General features: G+C 44.0%; 1 protein-coding gene across 1 annotated transcript; it reads left to right on the forward strand.

The window, feature by feature from the left end:
- On the forward strand, positions 1 to 24895 carry LOC149434515 (uncharacterized). Its single transcript, XM_089663692.1, has 2 exons — positions 1 to 1045; positions 24792 to 24895. The coding sequence occupies exons 1-2, from the start codon at positions 1 to 3 to the stop codon at positions 24893 to 24895; spliced, it is 1149 nt and encodes a 382-aa protein (XP_089519818.1).

The following is a 24895-nucleotide window of genomic DNA, read 5'->3' on the forward strand; positions in this document are numbered from 1 at the left end:
ATGATGATTGTGTTGTATATCCTTTTTCTAATAAGTTTGATAAAAGCTCAGCAGGTGGCTATCACCAAAACAGGTGCTCAACAGGTAGCCATCACTAAGGTAAATGGCACCACCACATTTTGGTACAACTCATCCAACACTCATGTGGCTACCTTCACCTTTGATTTTTGTAGTGTACTTCCTGCTTGGTGCCGAGGCATTCCAGATCCTAACTGGGCACAGCGGGTATGTGAAAAAGGTGGTGACCAAATATACATATGTGTCACGGATGATTATTGGGGACAGAATTGTGACTATTGGGGATCGGTAGGATGGAATACGGGAACAGCCTGGGGATATAGACCACAGAGTGCACTAAACAAGAAAGATGGAAAGGGGAGGTCCCTCATTGATCGTACGAAGTTTCTGAGGTTGGGGTGTAATATCAAGGGGGAAAGGCTCACCATAAATATAGAGAATCCCAGCCCTGGTGATGCAGGTATTTATTGGTTAGGCAGGACCAGTTTTTTTGGAACTGGTTCTCTGGAAAGGTTTCAACTAAAAGATATGTATCGCTCATCAGAACCAGTGGTCAATCCCCTCAGACCCTTTATTCGTACCATAGATGACATGGTGGCAATAGCAAATCCCACCTTTGAGGACACTATGGCAGCAGAAACTGTTTTTTCTGATACCAACCTGTGGCTTGAGTGGATGAGGTTCAGTGCCAGCCAGCATAACAAAGGTAATTGTTATGTCTGTGGTAGTGCTAGGCCCCATTTAGGTATAGTCCCTCTCTCAATCCCACAAGACAATGAGGATTGTTTCCTCAGCCTGTTCACCAACACATCCACTAACCATTCCACATGTGAGAAATGGAAGAAGGAATATCCGATGGTTACTAAAAGCTCAAAACCTGGAGAGGGTATTACTATCTATCCAGGGAATTACACCTGTTACTCTAATTACAAAGGCAAAGGGAGGTTTCTGGGTAATTTTACAGATTATTGTTCCACCTACAGCAGCATTCCGGGCGTTAAGGTGCAGAATCAGACCCAGTCTCTCGGTGACATATACTGGATCTGTGGGGACCAAAAGATTAGAACCAGATTGGAAGGGATTTGGACTGGTGAGTGTGCTCTTGCAAAGGCCATTATGCCTCTCCACATCCTAGCAGAAAACACTCATGACCCAATGCCTGGCCGTAGGAGGAAGCGAAAAGCTTCTTCTGGTAGTTTTGACCCACATGTGTATATAGATGCCATTGGAGTCCCAAGGGGGGTGCCTAATGAATTTAAAGCAAGAGACCAAGTAAAGCAGGCTTCGAATCCCTGATTCCCATGATAACTGTTAATAAAAATGTAGATTGGATAAATTACATATACTACAACCAACAGAGGTTTGTGAATTACACCAGAGATGCCCTCCAAGGAATCGTTGACCAGTTAGCCCCTACATCCTACATGACATTCCAGAATAGGATGGCTCTGGAGATGATTTTAGTGGAAAAAGGAGGTGTCTGTAAAATGATAGAAGGAACCGGAACATGTTGTACATATATTCCTGACAATACTGGCCCAAATGGTAAGGTTACTCTGTCTATAAAGAAATTGGAAGACCTGTCAGTTGAGTTGAAGAAGAACTCAGGTATCACAGACCTGTGGGATCAATATTTCAGTTGGATGAGTGGGTGGCAAAAGATACTTGCCCAAATAGGGGTAACTGTACTAATAATTCTGATTCTCCTGGCCCTGGTTGTATGCTGTGTTATACCATGTGTGAGGAAATTGATGAGCAAAGCAGTAGACAACAGAATACCTACCTTCCTGAACCAGGAGCAAGAGGATCCCCACATGATAGATGAAGAAATACCTTATACCCCATTACAGTCCCTCCCCGCCAACAGTAATCTCACAATTTTGTAGGGATACCATCTGACTTCCTTATGTACAAAGTCTGTGGCAAGGGGGGGGATGAAATAGTCATCACCTGTCTAACGTACAGCATAAAAGAGTTCCAAGGTACATAAGGACAGATGAGCGAGGTCTTATAGGGACAGATGAGCTAGGCTTTATAGGGACAGAGTAAAATAGTCATTTTAAGGGGGTACTGTGATGGATTTGGTAAAATGCCTATTTGGTTTCCTATTGAATACATATATATATATATATATATATATATATATACACTTTTCATTATACACATTTTTATACAGATTTATTTTTATATTCTAATACTATTTCTTTCCACATATTTATAAATGTTTAGCATGAATATATATATGTTGTGTGAATATTTTCTGCATGCTGGGCTTTGTGGTACTTTAAGAAATCCTTGCTTAAGAAATGTTTGCTCACAGGCACCGACCCCCTCCATCGTGTGATTTCGAAGACAAAAGGAATGTTTTTCTTTCTGTAAGATAAGACTTGGAAGAAGATCACACCTATACCATGACGGAGATTGTTTTCATGTAAAGTGACCAATCAAAGACTAATATAATGCTTATGCTGTTCTCACATGATGTTCGCATCATTTTTCATATATAAACTCACGGTTTCATTTCAATGAATTAGAGAGAAGTTTTCACAGACCAAATGTGTCAGTGTGAGTTTCTTTATGTGCGCACATTCTAGAGCAAACCAGCATCATAAATTAGAACAGGAACAGATAAGCACTGGACAATTCAGTCCTCAACTAAATCAACTGGTGCCAAGAAACCCGGGAACTCTGGGTCATGAACCCGCGGCCAGCCGACCAGAAAGGGCGTTAGGTGTAAATTGCAACAGCACTGGACAATTCAGTCCTCAACTAAATCACAAACAACCATTGGAAATTATAGTACTAAAAAAAAATATGCAAAACACAAGAGCACAGTGTGTCAATGAATGAAAGTGTTTGTTCACCAATGCCACAAGTGTGCCCAGCACAATAGGTGAGTTGGAAGGTTTGGTGCATGAAGAGAACGAGGATTGAATTGGTGTTGCTGAATCTTGGCTTCATTCTTCACATGACTGGGCCATTCATATTCCTGGCTAGGTTCTCTTTCGGAGAGACGGGGGAAATAGGAAAGGTGGTGGTGTCTGACTCTATGTGAGTAGTGATCTCAGAGCGGGTGTGAAAGAGGACCTAGTTTGATGGAGAGTGTAATGAAGCTGAAGTATTATGGGTGGAACTGCACATGGGGGGCGTACTACAAAGGTAATCATTGGAGTTTGTTATAGGCCTCCCAGTGTTAATGAGGAGGTGGAGATTCAGCTCCTCCCACAGATGGAAAGGGGCTGCAAGGGCTGGGACAGTGATAATAATGGGGGATAGTAACTACCTGGAAATTTACCGGAGTAATGGTACTGCAGGAACAGTTAAAGGGCAAACATTTATAAACCTACTGCAGGACAATTTTATGGTACAGTTCATAGAGGCCCCAACTAGGAATGATGCTCTGCTGGAACTGGTCATCCCAAACCATGTAGAGCTTATTACAAATGTCCATATAAAAGAACATCTGGGTAGCAGTGACCATAACATGATTTCATTTATTGTTACCTGGAAACGGCGAACACATACGGGAAAAATAAAAATGCTCAACTTTAAGAGAGATGATTTTCCAAGGCTGAGAGCTGCTCTCCAAGACTTAGACTGAGAGGGAATATTGGCATCGATGAACACAACACAGAAATGGGAGTTCTTCAAAGAGACTTTATGTGACCACACTGCAAAATATATTCCCATGGGCTACCCTGAGTATAAAAGGTTAAACTTATAAAGCTTACGGCCAAAGTTAAAAAAGCTATAAATAATAAGAAAAGAGCTTTTATTAAATATAAAAATTAAGGAACGCTATCAAACGCTATGAAAACAAATGACAGATTGCAAAGAATAGCAGGACAAACCCCCTAAAATTCCTCCAATATATGAATAGTAGAAAGGTCTGGTCCGAGCATGTAGGCCCTTTACAGAACCATCTAGAGGGGGGGACTGGGGACAAAGAGAAGGACAATGTATGAAATCCCTTCTTCAGCTCTGTGTATACAAAGGAGCATGGGGGGGCTCTTGTCTATAATGGGCATGGTACTGACACCCCCCAGATGATCCACATTGGCTCACAATTGATAAGATCCAGAAATATTTAGACAGAATAAAGGTGAATAAAGCCCCTGGACCGGATGGCATACACCCACGGGGCCTTACAGAATTCAGCTCTGTCATCTCACAGCCATTGATTCTCATTTTTAGGAACTCTCCATGTATAATACATAAGGGGGATATGATCACCATGTATAATACATAAGGGGGGGATATGATCTCCATGTATAATACATAAGGTGGGATATGATCTCCATGTATAATACATAAGGGGGGATATGATCTCCATGTATAATACATAAGGGGGGATATGATCTCCATGTATAATACATAAGGGGGATATGATCTCCATGTATAATACATAAGGGGGGGGATATGATCAACATGTATAATACATAAGGGGGATATGATCTCCATGTATAATACATAAGGGGGGGGATATGATCTCCATGTATAATACATAAGGGAGGGATATGATCAACATGTATAATACATAAGGGGGATATGATCTCCATGTATAATACATAAGGGGGGATATGATCTCCATGTATAATACATAAGGGGGATATGATCTCCATGTATAATACATAAGGGGGGATATGATCTCCATGTATAATACATAAGGGGGGATATGATCTCCATGTATAATACATAAGGGGGAATATGATCTCCATGTATAATACGTAAGGGGGGATATGATCTCCATGTATAATACATAAGGGGGGATATGATCTCCATCTATAACACATAAGGGGGGATATGATCTCCATGTATAATACATAAGGGGGGATATGATGAACATGTATAATACATAAGGGGGATATGATCTCCATGTATAATACATAAGGGGGGGGGGTATGATCTCCATGTAAAATACATAAGGGAGGGATATGATCAACATGTATAATACATAAGGGGGGATATGATCTCCATGTATAATAGATAAGGGGGGATATGATCTCCATGTATAATACACAAGGGAGATATGATCTCCATGTATAATACACAAGGGGGATATGATCTCCATGTATAATACATAAGGGGGATATGATCTCCATGTATAATACATAAGGGGGGATATGATCTCCATGTATAATACATAAGGGGGGATATGATCTCCATGTATAATACATAAGGGGGATATGATCTCCATGTATAATACGTACGGGGGGGATATGATCTCCATGTATAATACATAAGGGGGATATGATCTCCATGTATAATACGTAAGGGTGGGATATGATCTCCATGTATAATACATAAGGGGGAGATATGATCTCCATGTATAATACATAAGGGGGGATATGATCTCCATGTATAATACATAAGGGGTATATGATCACCATGTATAATACATAAGGGGGGATATGATCTCCATGTATAATACGTAAGGGGGGGATATGATCTCCATGTATAATACATAAGGGGGGATATGATCTCCATGTATAATACGTAAGGGGGGGATATGATCTCCATGTATAATACATAAGGGAGATATGATCTCCATGTATAATACATAAGGGGGGATATGATCTCCATGTATAATACATAAGGGGGATATGATCTCCATGTATAATACATAAGGGGGGATATGATCTTCATGTATAATACATAAGGGGGATATGATCTCCATGTATAATACATAAGGGGGATATGATCTCCATGTATAATACATAAGGGGGGATATGATCTCCATGTATAATACATAAGGGGGGGGATATGATCTCCATGTATAATACATAAGGGGGAATATGATCTCCATATATAATACGTAAGGGGGGATATGATCTCCATGTATAATACATAAGGGGGATATGATCTCCATGTATAATACGTAAGGGGGGGATATAATCTCCATGTATAATACATAAGGGGGGATATGATCTCCATGTATAATACTTAAGGGTGGGATATGATCTCCATGTATAATACATAAGGAGGGATATGATCTCCATGTATAATACGTAAGGGGGGGATATGATCTCCATGTATAATACATAAGGGGGGATATGATCTCCATGTATAATACATAAGGGGGGATATGATCTCCATGTATAATACATAAGGGGGGATATGATCTCCATGTATAATACGTAAGGGGGGGATATGATCTCCATGTATAATACATAAGGGGGGGATATGATCTCCATGTATATTACATAAGGGGGGATATGATCTCCATGTATAATACGTAAGGGGGGATATAATCTCCATGTATAATACGTAAGGGGGGGATATAATCTCCATGTATAATACATAGGGGGGGATATGATCACCATGTATAATACATAAGGGGGGATAAGATCACCATGTATAATACATAAGGGGGGGATATGATCTCCATGTATAATACATAGGGGGGATATGATCTCTATGTATAATACATAAGGGGATATGATCACCATGTATAATACATAAGGAGGGATATGATCTCCATGTATAATACGTAAGGGGGGATATGATCTCCATGTATAATACATAAGGGGGGATATGATCTCCATGTATAATAAATAAGGGAGGATATGATCTCCATGTATAATACATAAGGGGGATATGAACTCCATGTATAATACACAAGGGGGATATGATCTCCATGTATAATACATAAGGGGGATATGATCTCCATGTATAATACATAAGGGGGGATATGATCTCCATGTATAATACATAAGGGGGATATGATCTCCATGTATAATACATAAGGGGGGATATGATCTCCATGTATAATACATAAGGGGGATATGATCTCCATGTATAATACGTAAGGAGGGATATGATCTCCATGTATAATACATAAGGGGGGATATGATCTCCATGTATAATACATAAGGGGGGATATGATCTCCATGTATAATACATAAGGTGGGATATGATCTCCATGTATAATACATAAGGGGAGATATGATCTCCATGTATAATACATAAGGGGGGGTATGATCTCCATGTATAATACATAAGGGGGGATATGATCTCCATGTATAATACATAAGGGGGGATATGATCTCCATGTATAATACATAAGGGGGGATATGATCTCCATGTATAATACATAAGGGGGGATATGATCTCCATGTATAATACATAAGGGGGGATATGATCTCCATGTATAATACATAAGGGGGATATGATCTCCATGTATAATACATAAGGGGGGGATATGATCAACATGTATAATACATAAGGGGGATATGATCTCCATGTATAATACATAAGGGGGGGGATATGATCTCCATGTATAATACATAAGGGAGGGATATGATCAACATGTATAATACATAAGGGGGATATGATCTCCATGTATAATACATAAGGGGGGATATGATCTCCATGTATAATACATAAGGGGGATATGATCTCCATGTATAATACATAAGGGGGGATATGATCTCCATGTATAATACATAAGGGGGGGATATGATCTCCATGTATAATACATAAGGGGGAATATGATCTCCATGTATAATACGTAAGGGGGGATATGATCTCCATGTATAACACATAAGGGGGGATATGATCTCCATCTATAACACATAAGGGGGGATATGATCTCCATGTATAATACATAAGGGGGGATATGATCAACATGTATAATACATAAGGGGGGTATGATCTCCATGTATAATACATAAGGGAGGGATATGATCAACATGTATAATACATAAGGGGGGATATGATCTCCATGTATAATACACAAGGGAGATATGATCTCCATGTATAATACACAAGGGGGATATGATCTCCATGTATAATACAAAACGGGGATATGATCTCCATGTATAATACATAAGGGGGGATATGATCTCCATGTATAATACATAAGGGGGAATATGATCTCCATATATAATACGTAAGGGGGGATATGATCTCCATGTATAATACATAAGGGGGATATGATCTCCATGTATAATACGTAAGGGGGGGATATGATCTCCATGTATAATACATAAGGGGGGATATGATCTCCATGTATAATACGTAAGGGTGGGATATGATCTCCATGTAAAATACATAAGGAGGGATATGATCTCCATGTATAATACGTAAGGGGGGGATATGATCTCCATGTATAATACATAAGGGAGATATGATCTCCATGTATAATACATAAGGGGGGATATGATCTCCATGTATAATACATAAGGGGGATATGATCTCCATGTATAATACATAAGGGGGATAGGATCTCCATGTATAATACATAAGGGGGGATATGATCTTCATGTATAATACATAAGGGGGATATGATCTCCATGTATAATACATAAGGGGGATATGATCTCCATGTATAATACATAAGGGGGGGATATGATCTCCATGTATAATACATAAGGGGGGATATGATCTCCATGTATAATACATAAGGGGGAATATGATCTCCATATATAATACGTAAGGGGGGATATGATCTCCATGTATAATACATAAGGGGGATATGATCTCCATGTATAATACGTAAGGGGGGGATATGATCTCCATGTATAATACATAAGGGGGGATATGATCTCCATGTATAATACGTAAGGGTGGGATATGATCTCCATGTATAATACATAAGGAGGGATATGATCTCCATGTATAATACGTAAGGGGGGGATATGATCTCCATATATAATACATAAGGGGGGATATGATCTCCATGTATAATACGTAAGGGGGGATATGATCTCCATGTATAATACATAAGGGGGGATATGATCTCCATGTATAATACGTAAGGGGGGGATATGATCTCCATGTATAATACATAAGGGGGGGATATGATCTCCATGTATATTACATAAGGGGGGATATGATCTCCATGTATAATACGTAAGGGGGGATATAATCTCCATGTATAATACGTAAGGGGGGGATATAATCTCCATGTATAATACATAGGGGGGGATATGATCACCATGTATAATACATAAGGGGGGATATGATCACCATGTATAATACATAAGGGGGGGATATGATCTCCATGTATAATACATAGGGGGGATATGATCTCTATGTATAATACATAAGGGGATATGAACACCATGTATAATACATAAGGAGGGATATGATCTCCATGTATAATACGTAAGGGGGGGGAATGATCTCCATGTATAATACATGAGGGGGATATGATCTCCGTGTATAATACATAAGGGGGGGGAATGATCTCCATGTATAATACATAAGGGGGATATGATCTCCATGTATAATACATAAGGGGGATATGATTTCCATGCATAATACATAAGGGGGGATATGATTTCCATTTATAATACATAAGGGGGGATATGATCTCCGTGTATAATACATAAGGGGGGATATGATCTCCATGTATAATACAAAAGGGGGATATGATCTCCATTTATAATACATAAGGGGGGATATGATCTCCATGTATAATACATAAGGGGGGATATGATCTCCATGTATAATACATAAGGGGGGATATGATCTCCATGTATAATACAAAAGGGGGATATGATCTCCATTTATAATACATAAGGGGGGATATGATCTCCATGTATAATACAAAAGGGGGATATGATCTCTATGTATAATACATAAGGGGGGATATGATCTCCATGTATAATACATAAGGGGGATATGATCTCCATTAGAGATGAGCGAATCGAACATGACGAAGTGGAATTCGTTTCGAAGATTAGGAAAAATTCGATTCGCGCCGAATCCGAAAATTAGCAAACTTCGGATGCACGAATCGAATTTTCCCAAAAATGGCGGCGACATGTGTGGCGACGGAGCGGGGATCTCTGGGAAGGCGCGCAGACAAGGCGCGCTGACCCATAATGCATTCATTCATGACATGTGATCGCATTAGCCAATCAGCAGCCAGCCAGCCAGCACTGTGTAATGGTGGAGCTATAAATCGCGGCCATCTTAGAATTCTCCATTAGCCTCCGGTCATTCAAGAGAGACAGACCTGTCTGTATTAGGGACAGAGTTAGGGCCACAGAGACTTTAGGGCCACAGAATCGTTACTCAGGGACACAGAATCGTTACTCAGGGACACAGAATCGTTACTCAGGGACACAGAATTGTTACTCAGGGACGCAGAATTGTTACTCAGGGACACAGAATCGTTACTCAGGGACAGACACAGAATTGTTACTCAGGGACACAGAATCGTTACTCAGGGACACAGAATCGTTACTCAGGGACACAGAATTGTTACTCAGGGACACAGAATCGTTACTCAGGGACAGACACAGAATTGTTACTCAGGGACACAGAATCGTTACTCAGGGACACAGAATTGTTACTCAGGGACACAGAATTGTTACTGAGGGACACAGAATCGTTACTCAGGGACACAGAATTGTTACTCAGGGACACAGAATCGTTACTCAGGGACACAGAAACGTTACTGAGGGACACAGAATTGTTACTCAGGGACACAGAATCGTTACTCAGGGACACAGAATCGTTACTCAGGGACACAGAATTGTTACTCAGGGACACAGAATCGTTACTCAGGGACACAGAATCGTTACTCAGGGACACAGAATTGTTACTCAGGGACACTGAATCGTTACTCAGGGACACAGAATCGTTACTCAGGGACAGACACAGAATCGTTACTCAGGGACACAGAATCGTTACTCAGGGACACAGAATTGTTACTCAGGGACACAGAATTGTTACTCAGGGACACAGAATCCTTACTCAGGGACACAGAATCGTTACTCAGGGACACAGAATTGTTACTCATGGACACAGAATCGTTACTGAGGGACACAGAATCATTACTCAGGGACACAGAATCGTTACTCAGGGACACAGAATCGTTACTCAGGGACAGACACAGAATTGTTACTCAGGGACACAGAATCGTTACTCAGGGACACAGAATTGTTACTCAGGGACACATAATCGTTACTCAGGGACACAGAATCGTTACTCAGGGACACAGAATTGTTACTCAGGGACACAGAATCGTTACTCAGGGACACAGAATTGTTACTCAGGGACACAGAATCGTTACTCAGGGACACAGAATTGTTACTCAGGGACACAGAATTGTTACTCAGGGACACAGAATCGTTACTCAAGGACACAGAATGGTTACTCAGGGACAGACACAGAATTGTTACTCAGGGACACAGAATCGTTACTCAGGGACACAGAATTGTTACTCAGGGACACAGAATCGTTACTCAGGGACACAGAATCGTTGAATTAAAGAGTATGTCAGACAACACGCAGAGGAGTGGCAGAGGAGGCAATGTTTCAGGAGCGAGCAGACGTGGCAGCAGAGGAAGGGGTCGAGGCAGCACTAGTTGCAGCCAGAGGCCAGTGCTCCCGGAGTCATCCAGCGGTCGTGTCTCCACCGACAACCCTGCCGTCATCGATTGGTTGACTCGGTTGTCTTCCTCTTCCCAGGTCACCTCTAACACCTACAGCCAACGGTCGGTGGGTACGTCAGACACAACCGTTAGTTGGCATGGCCCGGGAGCAAGCCCACTGAAATCACGTGTCCTCTACCTGACCCTGTCCTTTGGTGTTCCCTCACCAAGCGAAGTATCGCATGCTGTGGGCTCAGCCCCACTGTACAGTGAGGAAGAGCTAACAGAGGGCGGTCAGGAACGGGGGGAGACATCCGCCTCTTCAGCAGCCAGGCGAAGAAGTAGTGGCGAGGAGAGTGGCTCGGTAGCCGGTCTAGAGACAGGTCTGTCTCCTGACCCACACGCAGCCGAGGGGGCTAGTAGTGAGGCGGAGACCCTACTTGATGATGATGAGGCTGATCGCACTTGGCAGCCTCGTCGTCATCAGGCTATTGCTTCCGCATCATCAGGAGAAGAGGGTGCCAGCTTGGCAGCGAGCAAAACAGTCGGTGGGTTGCCCAGGAGGCAGCAGGGTCGCAGCAGTGTCAGTGGAGGCAAACGGCCACGGAGTAGAGCACCAGCTCCACTGCTGCCTACCACCACGGCCAGTAGTGGTGCCGGTGTGCACGGAGGAAGTAGCAGTCAGCCAGTGAGGAGTAGCGGGGGCAAAGTTTCCTACTCGGCGGTGTGGCAATTTTTCGTCAAGCCGCCCGAGGAAGTAAACGTAGCCGTATGTCGACTATGTGGCCAGAAAGTCAAGCGTGGCCAGGGGGCCCATGTTGGGACTACAGCGTTGCGTCAGCATATGCAGCGTCGCCATTCGGTGGCCTGGGAAAACCGTGATAAAGATACGGCGGTTCTGCCTGCCCCAGCCCCCGCTCCATCACCCGCTTCGTTACTTGCTCCGTCACCCGACGTCAATCGCCCTCTATCAGCCAGTCAAGGCTCCAACTCCTCTGCTGAGGGGAGTTGTCGCTCGTTGCCATCTTCCGCTCGTTCAGATGCTCCTTCTCCTGCTACTCCTCTTCTCGGATTCCGTCAACAGTCTTTCTTGGAATCCGTTTCCAAGAGACAACAGTTTGCGAGCACGCACCCGACGGTGCAAAAGCTGAACGTCCTCCTGTCCAAGTTGCTGGTGCTGCAGTCCCTCCCTTTCCAAGTGGTGGACTCAGCACCTTTCCGAGAAATGATGGCTTGTGCCGAGCCGCGGTGGAGAGTGCCAAGCCGGCATTTCTTCGCCAAAAAGGCAGTGCCAGCCCTGCATTCACATGTAGAAGAGATGGTGGGCCAGTCTTTGAGCATGTCGGTCTCTGCCAAAGTGCACGGCAGCGCCGACGTGTGGAGCTGTAACTACGGTCAGGGACAGTACATGTCATTTACGGCCCACTGGGTGAACGTGGTGCCGGCACAGCCGCACCAGCAACTTGGACAGGTCACGCCGCTTTTGCCTCCACGTTTGCACGTCCTTGGTCCAGCAAAGATGTCCGCCTCTACCACCTCTTCTTCCGCCGTGTCCTCAGCTGCCACCCCCGTGCCAAGTCCCATTACCCGACCGGCATATCACATGTGCAGGGCGCAACGGTGTCACGCTGTGCTGCACCTGGTATGCCTTGGCGAACGTAGTCACACAGGGGAGGAACTTCTGAGTGTAATGAACAGAGAAATCGACAGATGGCTGTCTCCACGCAAACTGAAAATCGGAACCATGTTGACCGACAACGGAAAGAACATGGTGTCTGCTCTGCGTCAAGGAAGGTTGTGCCATGCGCCATGCATGGCTCACGTGTTCAATCTGGTTGTCAAGCGGTTCCTAAAATCCACCATCCCACTGCAAGACATCCTTAAAATGTCACGTAAACTTTGCATGCATTTCAGCCATTCCTACACCGCAAAGCACACCCTCCTTGAGCTGCAGCGGCAGAACGGAATTCCACAGCATCGCCTGATCTGCAACGTTGCAACAAGGTGGAATTCAACCCTACATATGTTAGACCGCCTTTACGAACAGCGAAAGGCCATCACCGATTTCCTGATGTTACAAGCGGATAAAGGTACTCCCCTGTGTAACTTAGATGTCAGCCATTGGCAGCTCATGCGTGACACCTGCCGCTTGCTCAGGCCCTTTGAGGAGGCCACGCTATTCGTGAGTCGGCAGGACTATGGGATGAACGACGTCATTCCTCTGTTGCACGTCCTGGAACAAATGCTGTTAACAATGGCTGGTCAGGGTGCGGTAGACGTGGCGCACAGATCTCAACGCCACATGACCCCTGTGGGGGCAGGACAGGAAGAAGAGGAGGAGGTAGAGGAGGACATTGGTGCTCAGGAATTATTGAGTGAAATGGGTGGTTTTTCCACTCAGCGGACAGGAGTGGAGGAGCAGGAGCATCTGGTAGAGGAGGAGGAGGAGACAGAGGACCCAGACGCACCGTGGAAGTATGCTGTGGAGATGGAGGCAGGGAGTCCCTCGCATTCCTTGGCACAAATGGCCCATAGCATGCTCGGTTGCTTGCGTAGCGACAGCCGAATAATAACCATCAGACAGAGGGATGACTTTTGGCTGTCCACCTTGTTGGACCCTCGCTACCGTTCAAAAATGGTGGCCTTTTTCACACCTGCTGAGAGGCTTCCGAATACTGCTGCATCCACCGCCACCCTGCGCCATGTGTCTCTGTCGTCTGCTCACGCTGCTGCCAGGTCCATACTGATTCATGGCCCCCTGTACCGGCTCCTCATGAACGTGGTTCAGCGGGTTTGCATCACTTAACGGCAAATCGTTGACAAACGCTGGGACGTTCAGTGTTGTGCGCATTAAGCCAGACACCAAAGGGCAGCACAGACCTGTTATTACTCGCTCAAGCATGGCTGAACAAAACCAGTCTCTACCACAAATTGGACCCAGACCTGCCCAGGGTCTCGTAAGTAGATTGCACGGAGGAGTAGAGTTCGTTATTGGAATTAACTGTGAGGGACTTTTAAACCTAGGCCTGTGTATGGCCTTCAATTGAAGCTGCTTCTGCTCCGCCACTCTGCCATTGGACTCTTGATAGTCGTCTCCCCACGCTGCTGCTGGGGGGACTTTTTAACATAGGCCTCTGTATGGCCTTCAATTTTAGCTGCTTACGCTCCGCCACTCTGCCATGGGCCCCTGTACCGCCTCCTCATGCTGCTGCCAGGCCCGTAATCTGCCATGGGCCCCCGTACCGACTCCTCATGCTGCTGCCAGGCCCGTAATCTGTCATGGGCCCCTGTACCGCCTCCTCATGCTGCTGCCAGGTCCAGAGTGTGTCATGGGTCCCTGTACGGCCTCCCATTGCTGCTGTCTCCATCGCCACACTCTGCCATGTGCCACTTTCAGGTCTCCTCACACTGCTGGTGGGTTCCATTTTGTCATAGGGTGCTGTATGGCCTCCCATTGCTGCTGCCTCTACCGCCACCCTGCGCCATGTGCCTCTGTCGTCTGCTCACTCTGCTGACGGCTTCCGCTTTTTAACCGAGGCCTGTGTTTGGCTTCCGAATACTGCTGCATCCACCGCCACCCTGCGCCATGTGCCTCTGTCGTCTGCTCACGCTGCTGACGGCTTCCGCTTTTTAACCTAGTCCTGTGTATGTCTTCCGAATACTGCTGCCTCCACCGCCACCCTGCGCCATGTGCCACTTTCAGGTCTCCTTACACTGTTGGTGGGTTCCATTTTGTGATAGGGTGCTGTATGGCCTTCCATTGCTGCTGCCTCCACCGCCACCCTGCGCCATGTGCCTCTGTCATCTGCTCACGCTGCTGACGGCTTCCGCTTTTTAACCGAGGCCTGTGTTTGGCTTCCGAATACTGCTGCATCCACCGCCCGCCCACTGCTGCTGCCAGGCCCGTAATCTGCCATGAGCCCCTGTACCGCCTCCTCATGCTGCTGCCAGGTCCAGAGTGTCTCATGGGTCCCTGTACGGCCTCCCATTGCTGCTGTCTCCATCGCCACACTCTGCCATGTGCCACTTTCAGGTCTCCTCACACTGCTGGTGGGTTCCATTTTGTCATAGGGTGCTGTATGGCCTCCCATTGCTGCTGCCTCCACCGCCACACTGTGGCTCCACACTCTGGTTTTGGCCCCGTGACTGCCCAAATGAGTGAAGTGTGCGGTGATTCTAAGATCGACGGCACTCATCTGCATGTCATACTGACTGACAGTATTATTTCTCTTCCCCAGCAGACTCCAAGGGCATTTAAATTAAAGGTACAGTGTTCTGCACTAATATAAAGGCTCTCTGAAGCCTAGAAACACCCTTTTATAAGTTAAATTCGCAGCGAATATATTCGCCTCGAATCGAATTTATTCCGCGAATTCGGCGAATCAGCCGAATCGAATTTTTGAATAATTCGCTCATCTCTAATCTCCATGTATAATACATAAGGGGGGATATGATCTCCATGTATAATACATAAGGGGGATATGATCTCCATGTAGAATACATAAGGGGGGATATGATCACCATGTATAATACATAAGGGGGGATATGATCTCCATGTATAATACATAAGGGGGGGATATGATCTCCATGTATAATACATAAGGGAGGGATATGATCTCCATGTATAATACATAAGGGGGGGATATGATATCCATGTATAATACATAAGGGGGGGATATGATCTCCATGTATAATACATAAGGGGGGATATGATCTCCATGTATAATACATAAGGGGGGATATGATCTCCATGTATAATACATAAGGGGGGATATGATCTCCATGTATAATACATAAGGGGGATATGATCTCCATGTATAATACATAAGGGGGGGATATAATCTCCATGTATAATACATAAGGGGGGATATGATCACCATGTATAATACATAAGGGGGAGATATGATCTCCATGTATAATACATAAGGGGGATATGATCTCCATGTATAATACATAAGGGGGGATATGATCTCCATGTATAATACATAAGGGGGGGATATAATCTCCATGTATAATACATAAGGGGGGATATGATCACCATGTATAATACATAAGGGGGATATGATCTCCATGTATAATACATAAGGGGGATATGATCTCCATGTATAATACATAAGGGGGGATATGATCTCCATGTATAATACATAAGGGGGGATATGACCTCCATGTATAATACATAAGGGGGGATATGATCTCCATGTATAATACATAAGGGGGATATGATCTCCATGTAAATACATAATTGGGGGGGGGATATGATCTCCATGTATAATACATAAGGGGGGATATGATCTCCATGTATAATACATAAGGGGGGGTATGTTATCCATGTATAATACATTAGTGGTCCATATAGTGAACTTGGTGTAGTTTTTCCCCCTGAGGTATCACAAAGGACAAGGGGGCGCTTTTTACGTCTGGAGGAAAAGAAATGTAATCTCCAAACTCGGAAAGGTTTCTTCACAGTAAGAGCTGTGAGAATGTGGAATAGACTCCGTCCAGAGTTAGTTGTGGCCGGCTCAGTGGATTGCTGTAGGAAAGTCCTGGATTCCTTCCTAAATACACAGAATATAACTGGATAACAATTATAGGTAAAGTTGATCCAGGGTTGATCTGATTGCCTCTCAGGGATTCAGGAAGGAATTGTTTCCCCTGCTGGGGCAAATTAGACCACTCTTTTATTGTTTTTTTTGCCTTCCTCTGGATCAGCTGAGGGTATAGGATTGTGTATATAGGACTATATACATTTTTCCCTTTTATTGGTAGATGGACTTTTCACCCAGACTCCCTATGTAATTATACATTGATACATGTCCCCCACTGTCAGTCTTTTTACGTGCAGCCAGTAAACAACGGGCACTTTTCTCATGCCAGTAGATGCCAGTGACAGGAAAAGGTTGCCAGTTAAACATATGGCTGTGACACTGAGCTCGGCGCTGCACATGAACATTTCCGGTGTGGAGCCGGCAGAGACCATTCAAGTGCCTGCTAGTATGTTCCTGCTGTGCAGGTGGGGGGAGGGTCTGGCAGAGGCGGTGCCTGAGCGTGTTGTGTGATGTCATGGTGCAAGGGAGCAGGCAGAGTGTTGTGTGTGGGTCTGAAAGAGGCGGTGCCTGAGCGTGTTGTGTGATGTCATGGTGCAAGGGAGCAGGCAGAGTGTTGTGTGTGGGTCTGAAAGAGGCGGTGCCTGAGCGTGTTGTGTGATGTCATGGTGCAAGGGAGCGGAGTGGGCGTGTGGGTGGGTCTGGCAGAGGTGGTGCCTGAGAGTGTTGTGTGATGTCATGGTGCAAGGGAGCGGAGTGGGCGGAGCCTTGTGTGTGGGTCTGGCAGAGGCGGTGCTTGAGAGTGTCGTGTGATGTCATGGTGCAAGGGAGAAGAGCGGGCGGTGCCTTGTTGTGGGTATGGAAGAGGTGGTGCCTGAGCGTGTCGTCTGATGTCATGGTGTGCGGGACAGGAGCAGGACTGTCACTGCTGTTTGGACTGGAGGGACCACTTGGCGTGGAGAGAGACCGTCACTGTGACTCGGGAGGGGGCGTGTCATGTTGGTGAGGTGTCATCATCATCTGTGCTGCTGTCAGTGCTGTCAGTGCCATTAGTGCTGTCAGTGCCGTCAGTGTCCCTGTGAGAGTCAGTTTCATGTGCCCATTCTAACCTCTTGCACTCGTGAGTCCTGTCCCGGAGCTACCTACTATATCACAAATAAAATAAGAATTGTGTTTTTCACCTAATATCGATCTTCAATCACGTTGCTGATTACATATTGTTCATGTTTGTAGCCTTAATACTGACATTTGCACATAAAACTGTAATTTTTTCACTTTTGGAAATGCCAGTAAAAACTTGGCTGTGTCAGTAAAATTTGGAATTTCAGTATGGTAGGTTGAATTTCAGTATGGTAGGTTGAATTTCAGTATGGTAGGTTGAATTTCAGTATGGTAGGTTGGCTACACTGGTCCCCCATGACAAATTCCAGATTCCTTTCTGGACAATAGTTTCCAACTACGGGACAATTATGAGGCTGTAAAGAGTAAAGAGGAGTGGAGTAATGAGTGCTCCTGACACCCAAGAAATCCAAATGTTGGGCAATTTCCAGGAAAATGTCTGATAAAACAAGTGCTGAACCTTCCCTTCTCTATGCAGAAGATGTCACCACCTTGCTTCATTGTCCACGTCACAGAGAAGATTACAGCAGTAGGAGATGGCCAGAGGTCTCGGTTCTCATTATCTGCACATATATGACCGCCATCCTGCAGATTGGTTGTTTTCAGCTGAAGCATCAATGATCTCATATATTACATGGCAGGGGCGATCCTGAGAGTCCCAGACAATATAAACAGAACGATCGCTATCAACAACCCGCAGGTGACTTGGCGTCCATCCGATGAGTGTGATGCTCCGTCTATGTACATCTATTATCTGCCTGATATTAATATGCTTCTACATCTGCTAATTAGCTCAGAAGAGTTCTATTCTGCTTATTTGATCATTAATGATGCTTTAATTATTGTAGATTGGAGCAATAGATTTTTAATTGCGGTACAAGTCTACAGGCGACTGACTTCTAAAAAGTGGTTTTAATGTGTGCGCTTGTCTGGAAAATGAATCCTATCACATATCCGTATGAGATACCTGCAGGGCACGGGGTTACTGTACATAGTAGATATTGCAGATCAATACTCAGCACTTAAAACATTAGATATGTCCATGCTCCCTCCATCCTGCTTAACGTGAATAGGAGGCCAATTCTGCATTTTATTGATTAAAACAAAATAAATAGAAAATAATACATTCTGCACTTTTCAGTCATCCACATTATTCAAGGGCAAAGGGCTAATGGATTCTATTTTCATGAGTAATCTCAGAATGATTCTGAACCTTCTCAGAGAATTTAACATGAAAAACAGATTTCTCAGATTTCGCAGGATGTTTTTAAAGCAATGTGAGAAACATTTATTTTATGAAAAAATATAAGAAATACTTTCTTTTGTATAATTTAGATGTAAATTTATCTTCAACAGATAATGAAATGACAATATTCAGGAACAGCTAGACATTTATCTGCACTTTCTCACCTAGCTGATTGTAATACTTGAACCCAAGTCTGTTGTAAATGTATTCTGTAATGAGTACAACAGTGTTCTGCTCTGGACAAGTTCTGCGAGATGCAGCTACCATTACCTAGGCATGGGCTAGGGTTCGTGATGTGCCCAGCATTCCCAAGTTTAGTTTGGGGTCGTTGTAACCAATTAAACAAAACTGCTGAAGTTCAGATTCCAAATCCAAACCCCAATGAAAAAAAATGGGAGCAGAATGTTAGAATTCAATAAAGGCCGTTTTCTGGGCTATAGGCAAAGATGGTCAAACATGGGGCACGAGGGGCTGGGAACTGCCCTGGGGGTCATGTGACAATGAAAAAAAAAAGTTTTTTATAAAGTTCAATGTGGTGGGAGCAGCAATTTTAATAATGACTACAGTGAAAAATGCAAACTTCCATGCTGGGGGGATGCCCTGACCCTGCCGGTGAAGGGGCGCATCTGCAATGTATAGAACCTACTTCTGCAAAAGTATCATTTACAAAGAAAAATAACATTTAACTCACCAGCAAATGACAGTTTCCTTACTCTTCATTTTGTTTATAAACAAAGCAGATTTGCATCATCTATACTGAACCCGTATTCTGGATGAGGTTTCACCTGAAAATACATACCGGACTTTTATCCATGCTGAAGGTCTGCTATGGATCTCAAGAGGGACCCTATGCAAAAATTGGGGGGGGGGGAGTGATGACAAAGGCCTCTTCCCCTCAAGCCCAGTCTTTGGGCTTATTCAAATTTGGAAGATACCTTTAAAAACCACTTGCTGACCGCAGATAGACAAATGACAGCTACACTGCGGCCGGCCAGTTCTGGGAGGGAGTCATATGACGTCCTCCCAGAATGTGCCCTCCCATGCACCCCGGGAGCGCGCACCCGGCGATCTCCGTGATCACTGTGTCCTACAGACACAGCTGATCACGTGATGTGGTAAAAGGCCAATCACAGCGGCTTTTTACCACATGATCAGCCATGTCCAATGATACAGCAGATCACCGGTAAATGCAATTACCGGTTATAGGTTGCACTTTCCTCACACTGTCACAGCATGAGGAAAGTACTGCCGATAACCAGCAATTGTCAGAGGAGGGATCAGCAGCGATCATCGGGGTACTGATGATCAGTGCTCTGATGATCAGTGCCCAGCAGCATCGCCCACCTGTGCCCAGCAATGCCACTCAGCAGTGCCACCCATCTGTGCCCAGCAGTGTCACCCATCAGTGCCCTGCAGTGTCGCCAGTCAGTGCCACCCATCAGTGCTGCTTATCAGTGCCCATAATTGTTGCATATCAGTGCAGCATCATCAGTGCCACCCATCAGTGCCACCCATTAGTGCCGCCTATCAGTGCCCATCAATGCTACCTATCAGTGCCCATCAGTGCAGCCTATCAGTGCTGTCTATCAGTGTCCATCAGTGCAGCCTATCAGTGCTGTCTATCAGTGCCCATCAATGCTGTCTATCAGTGCTGTCTATCAGTGTCCATCAGTGCTGTCTATCAGTGTCCATCAGTGCAGCCTATCAGTGCTGTCTATCAGTGCCCATCAATGCTGTCTATCAGTGCAGCCTCATCAACACACCTCAGTGAAGGAGAAAAAGTACTTGTTTGCAAAATTGTGTCATAGAAACAAAGAAAAAGTTTTTTTTTTAAATTTTTATTGTTGCTTTTTTTTGTTTATAGCGCAAAAAAATAAAATACCCAGCAGCGAGTAAATACCAACAAAAGAAAGCTCTTTTTGTGTGAAAAAAATGCTAAAACTTTCATATGGGTACAGTGTTGCATGACCGCGCAATTGTCATGCAAAGCATGACAGCACTGAAAGCTGAAAATCAGCCTGGACAGGAAGGGGGGAAGTGCCCAGCAGGTAAAGGGTTAAAATAAGGGGCCCCCAGATATCCATAAATAAGGGGTACATAGCATACTCCCAAGGATCAGGGCCCTTGAACCCCTCGTGTATCGCATTGTATTGTTATTGTACTGTCTCATGTATTGTCTTCCATTGTAATGTACAGCGCTGAGAAAACTGTTGGCGCTTTATAAATACTGTATAATAATACTCATCCTCCCTCTCTTGGCCCACCAATAAGGGTCTGGTATGGATTTTGGGGGATCAGAAGCTTTTGTTTTCTTTTTTGTGTGAAGGCTTAGAACAACCTTTTATAATGTGTGGGAGAGAAACCTTTTATAATGTGTGGGAGAGAAACCTTTTATAATGTGTGGGAGATGAATCTATTATAATGTGTGGGAGAGAAGCCTTTTATAATGTGTGGGAGATGAATCTATTATAATGTGTGGGAGAGAAACCTTTTATAATGTGTGGGAGATGAATCTATTATAATGTGTGGGAGAGAAACCTTTTATAATGTGTGGGAGAGAAACCTTTTATAATGTGTGGGAGAGAAACCTTTTATAATGTGTGGGAGGGAAACCTTTTATAACTACAAAAGCTACAATTTCTGGGGAAATTATGTGAAGTGTTCCTGCCTCCACCAGTAGTCTACAACTGGAGTGGGCGGAGTAACTGGGTGGAGTGGGCGGAGTAACTGTTGTGTGGTTGGAGTGGCTTGAGTAACTGTGAAATGGTCAATGGGAGGCGTGAGTTGCAAACAAATGGTCATACTGTGAAAACTATCAGGGCTATGGCTTAGCCGTGGACATTTTTAGTGGCAGCCGATAGCTGAATGTTTTGATATAAGATTTGTGTAGGTGGGCTTGAAAATGACAGAGTGATGGCAGTTTACAAATCATGTCCTGATTTTTCAGCTCACACTCTAGCTTTTGTCACTCTGCTGCCTGCTCACACACCTGGGTTCCTATGGCAACTCACTCTACAGCAAGGGCAGAGAAGAGTGGTTAAAAACAAACTGCTCCAACTTGCTCACTTCACTGGCAGTTGCCATCTTCAAACGGTTGTAGTTTAAACATTTTAAATCCTACAGTGAAGAATTTTATATTGTGAGAATCACAAGACCCAGACCTACATTTTGATGCATTGTATGCCTCTGAAATATTAAAAATGAAGGCACAGTTGCAGTTTGTAAATTTCCCTTCAAATTTGAGGTGGCTAGAGTGGGGTTTCAATGAATGTCAATGGGCGGCATGAGTTGCAAACAAATGGTCATATTGTGAAAACTATCAGGACTATGGCTTAGCCGAGGACATTTTTAGTGGCAGCAGGGATAGCTGAACGTTTTGATATAAGATTTGTGTAGGTAGGCTTGAAACTGAGGGAGTGATGGCAGGTCAGAAATCATGTCCTGATTTTTCTGCTCCCACTTTAGTTTTGAACATTCCGCCATTCATTCCTATGGGACCAATTTCACCACAAAAACACTGATATTTCGTGAACTATTCGGCGAAACGTTCCACAAAGTAATAGCACACCAATCAGGAACAATCCGCACATTTCAGTATATTACTGTCTATGGAGTGTAAAAACTGTGGGAGGAGTTAGGGCGGTAAATTTGGCTATAATAATAAGAATATATATGTGAGATAACAGGAAGGGGTCGCCATGCAGGAACACTTAATGAGTGGGAGAGAAACCTTTTATAATGTGTGGGAGAGAAAACGTTTATAATGTGTGGGAGAGAAACCTTTTATAATGTGTGGGAGAGAAAACGTTTATAATGTGTGGGAGAGAAAACGTTTATAATGTGTGGGAGAGAAACCTTTTATAATGTGTGGGAGAGAAACCTTTTATAATGTGTGGGAGATAAATCTATTATAATGTGTGGGAGGGAAACCTTTTATAATGTGTGGGAGATAAATCTATTATAATGTGTGGGAGGGAAACCTTTTATAATGTGTGGGAGAGAAAACGTTTATAATGTGTGGGAGAGAAAACGTTTATAATGTGTGGAGATAAATCTATTATAATTTGTGGGAGGGAAACCTTTTATAATGTGTGGGAGAGAAAACGTTTATAATGTGTGGGAGGGAAACCTTTTATAATGTGTGGGAGAGAAACCTTTTATAATGTGTGGGAGAGAAACCTTTTATAATGTGTGGGAGATAAACCTTTTATAATGTGTGGGAGAGAAACCTTTTATAATGTGTGGGAGAGAAAACGTTTATAATGTGTGGGAGAGAAACCTTTTATAATGTGTGGGAAAGAAAGCTTTTATAATGTGTGGGAGGGAAACCTTTTATAATGTGTGGGAAAGAAACCTTTTATAATGTGTGGGAGGGAAACCTTTTATAATGTGTGGGAGAGAAACCTTTTATAATGTGTGGGAGAGAAAACGTTTATAATGTGTGGGAGAGAAACCTTTTATAATGTGTGGGAGAGAAACCTTTTATAATGTGTGGGAAAGAAACCTTTTATAATGTGTGGGAGGGAAACCTTTTATAATGTGTGGGAAAGAAACCTTTTACTCTTACAGTGGCTTTTCCTACATTGCTCTTCAGCTTCCCAGAAAAGTCTCTCCTCATCTCCTCCACACAGCAAGCGGCCATTATGGAGCAACTCAGCACTGGTTTTGTAATCTTGGTGGGATTCCTGCAGAGACCCAATATTCACAGAAACGGTCCCTGAGCCCTTTTGGTGAACTGTACGTCTAAATGAGACCTGGTGTTTTCCCACAACATGGGGGGTTAATATTGGGGATTCTATGATGATCCCAATAGAAGGAAACCTATTGAACTCTGTCTAGGCACAGAGTGACACAACATGGAATTATCGCCGTCTCCAGCCAGGTCAATGGCAGGCGTTAGAATTTGGAACCCAGACTGCACAGTCCATGGCCACCAGCAATAAACAGCCCAAGAGAGGAGAGAGGCTTTCTATCACTAAATAATTTGTGATTTCTTTCTTTCATGGGCCCCGGGCCCCACACCTACTGAGAAACTGAATCCAGCCCTGAAGGTAATCTGAATGAAAATGCAGAAATGTCCCTGACCAGCAGTTATGATGATAAAGATGGACTCGTTGTGGCAGAATAACTTGCCAACACTTCCATCTCGTGGCTCCACAGAGATCACTGATCTTTCTGAGTTCCATCCAGATGACACGACTGTCGTATCGATCATTCGAGGAACAAAGCAGGTACATGGCAAGCCTTCTGTTATGCGCTTGTCTTCAGTCTACAGATATATCTGCATGTTGTCACTATCGTAGTGCTTGTATGGTTTTTTCTCTTTACGAAGATGTGAACAATGTCAGTTCTACAATATATTCCAAGTAAGTCAAGTTTGATACTTAAAGTCATATTACACTTTTTTGCTTGTTGAGAAGCTGCTTGAAGCACTTACATGGCATTCTGCCTCTTCTAAAGTGCCTGTGTTTCTAACATCTCATTTCAACCCGTCTCCCAATTACTAGCCTTGATTGAACCCCAACCCTTTACTTCCAGGGTCCCGTGAAGCCCTGCTGGAGCCACACTTCAGGGAAATGAATGAGCCCTATGTGAGGATGCTGCCTGTGTGCACAGGGGGCACCATCCTCCTAAAGAAGTGA

Source organism: Staurois parvus, unplaced genomic scaffold (genome assembly GCF_062004578.1).
Source record: "Staurois parvus isolate SC_StPar_1 unplaced genomic scaffold, SC_StPar_1.0 ptg001750l, whole genome shotgun sequence".
In the NCBI taxonomy this organism is placed as follows: domain Eukaryota; kingdom Metazoa; phylum Chordata; class Amphibia; order Anura; family Ranidae; genus Staurois; species Staurois parvus.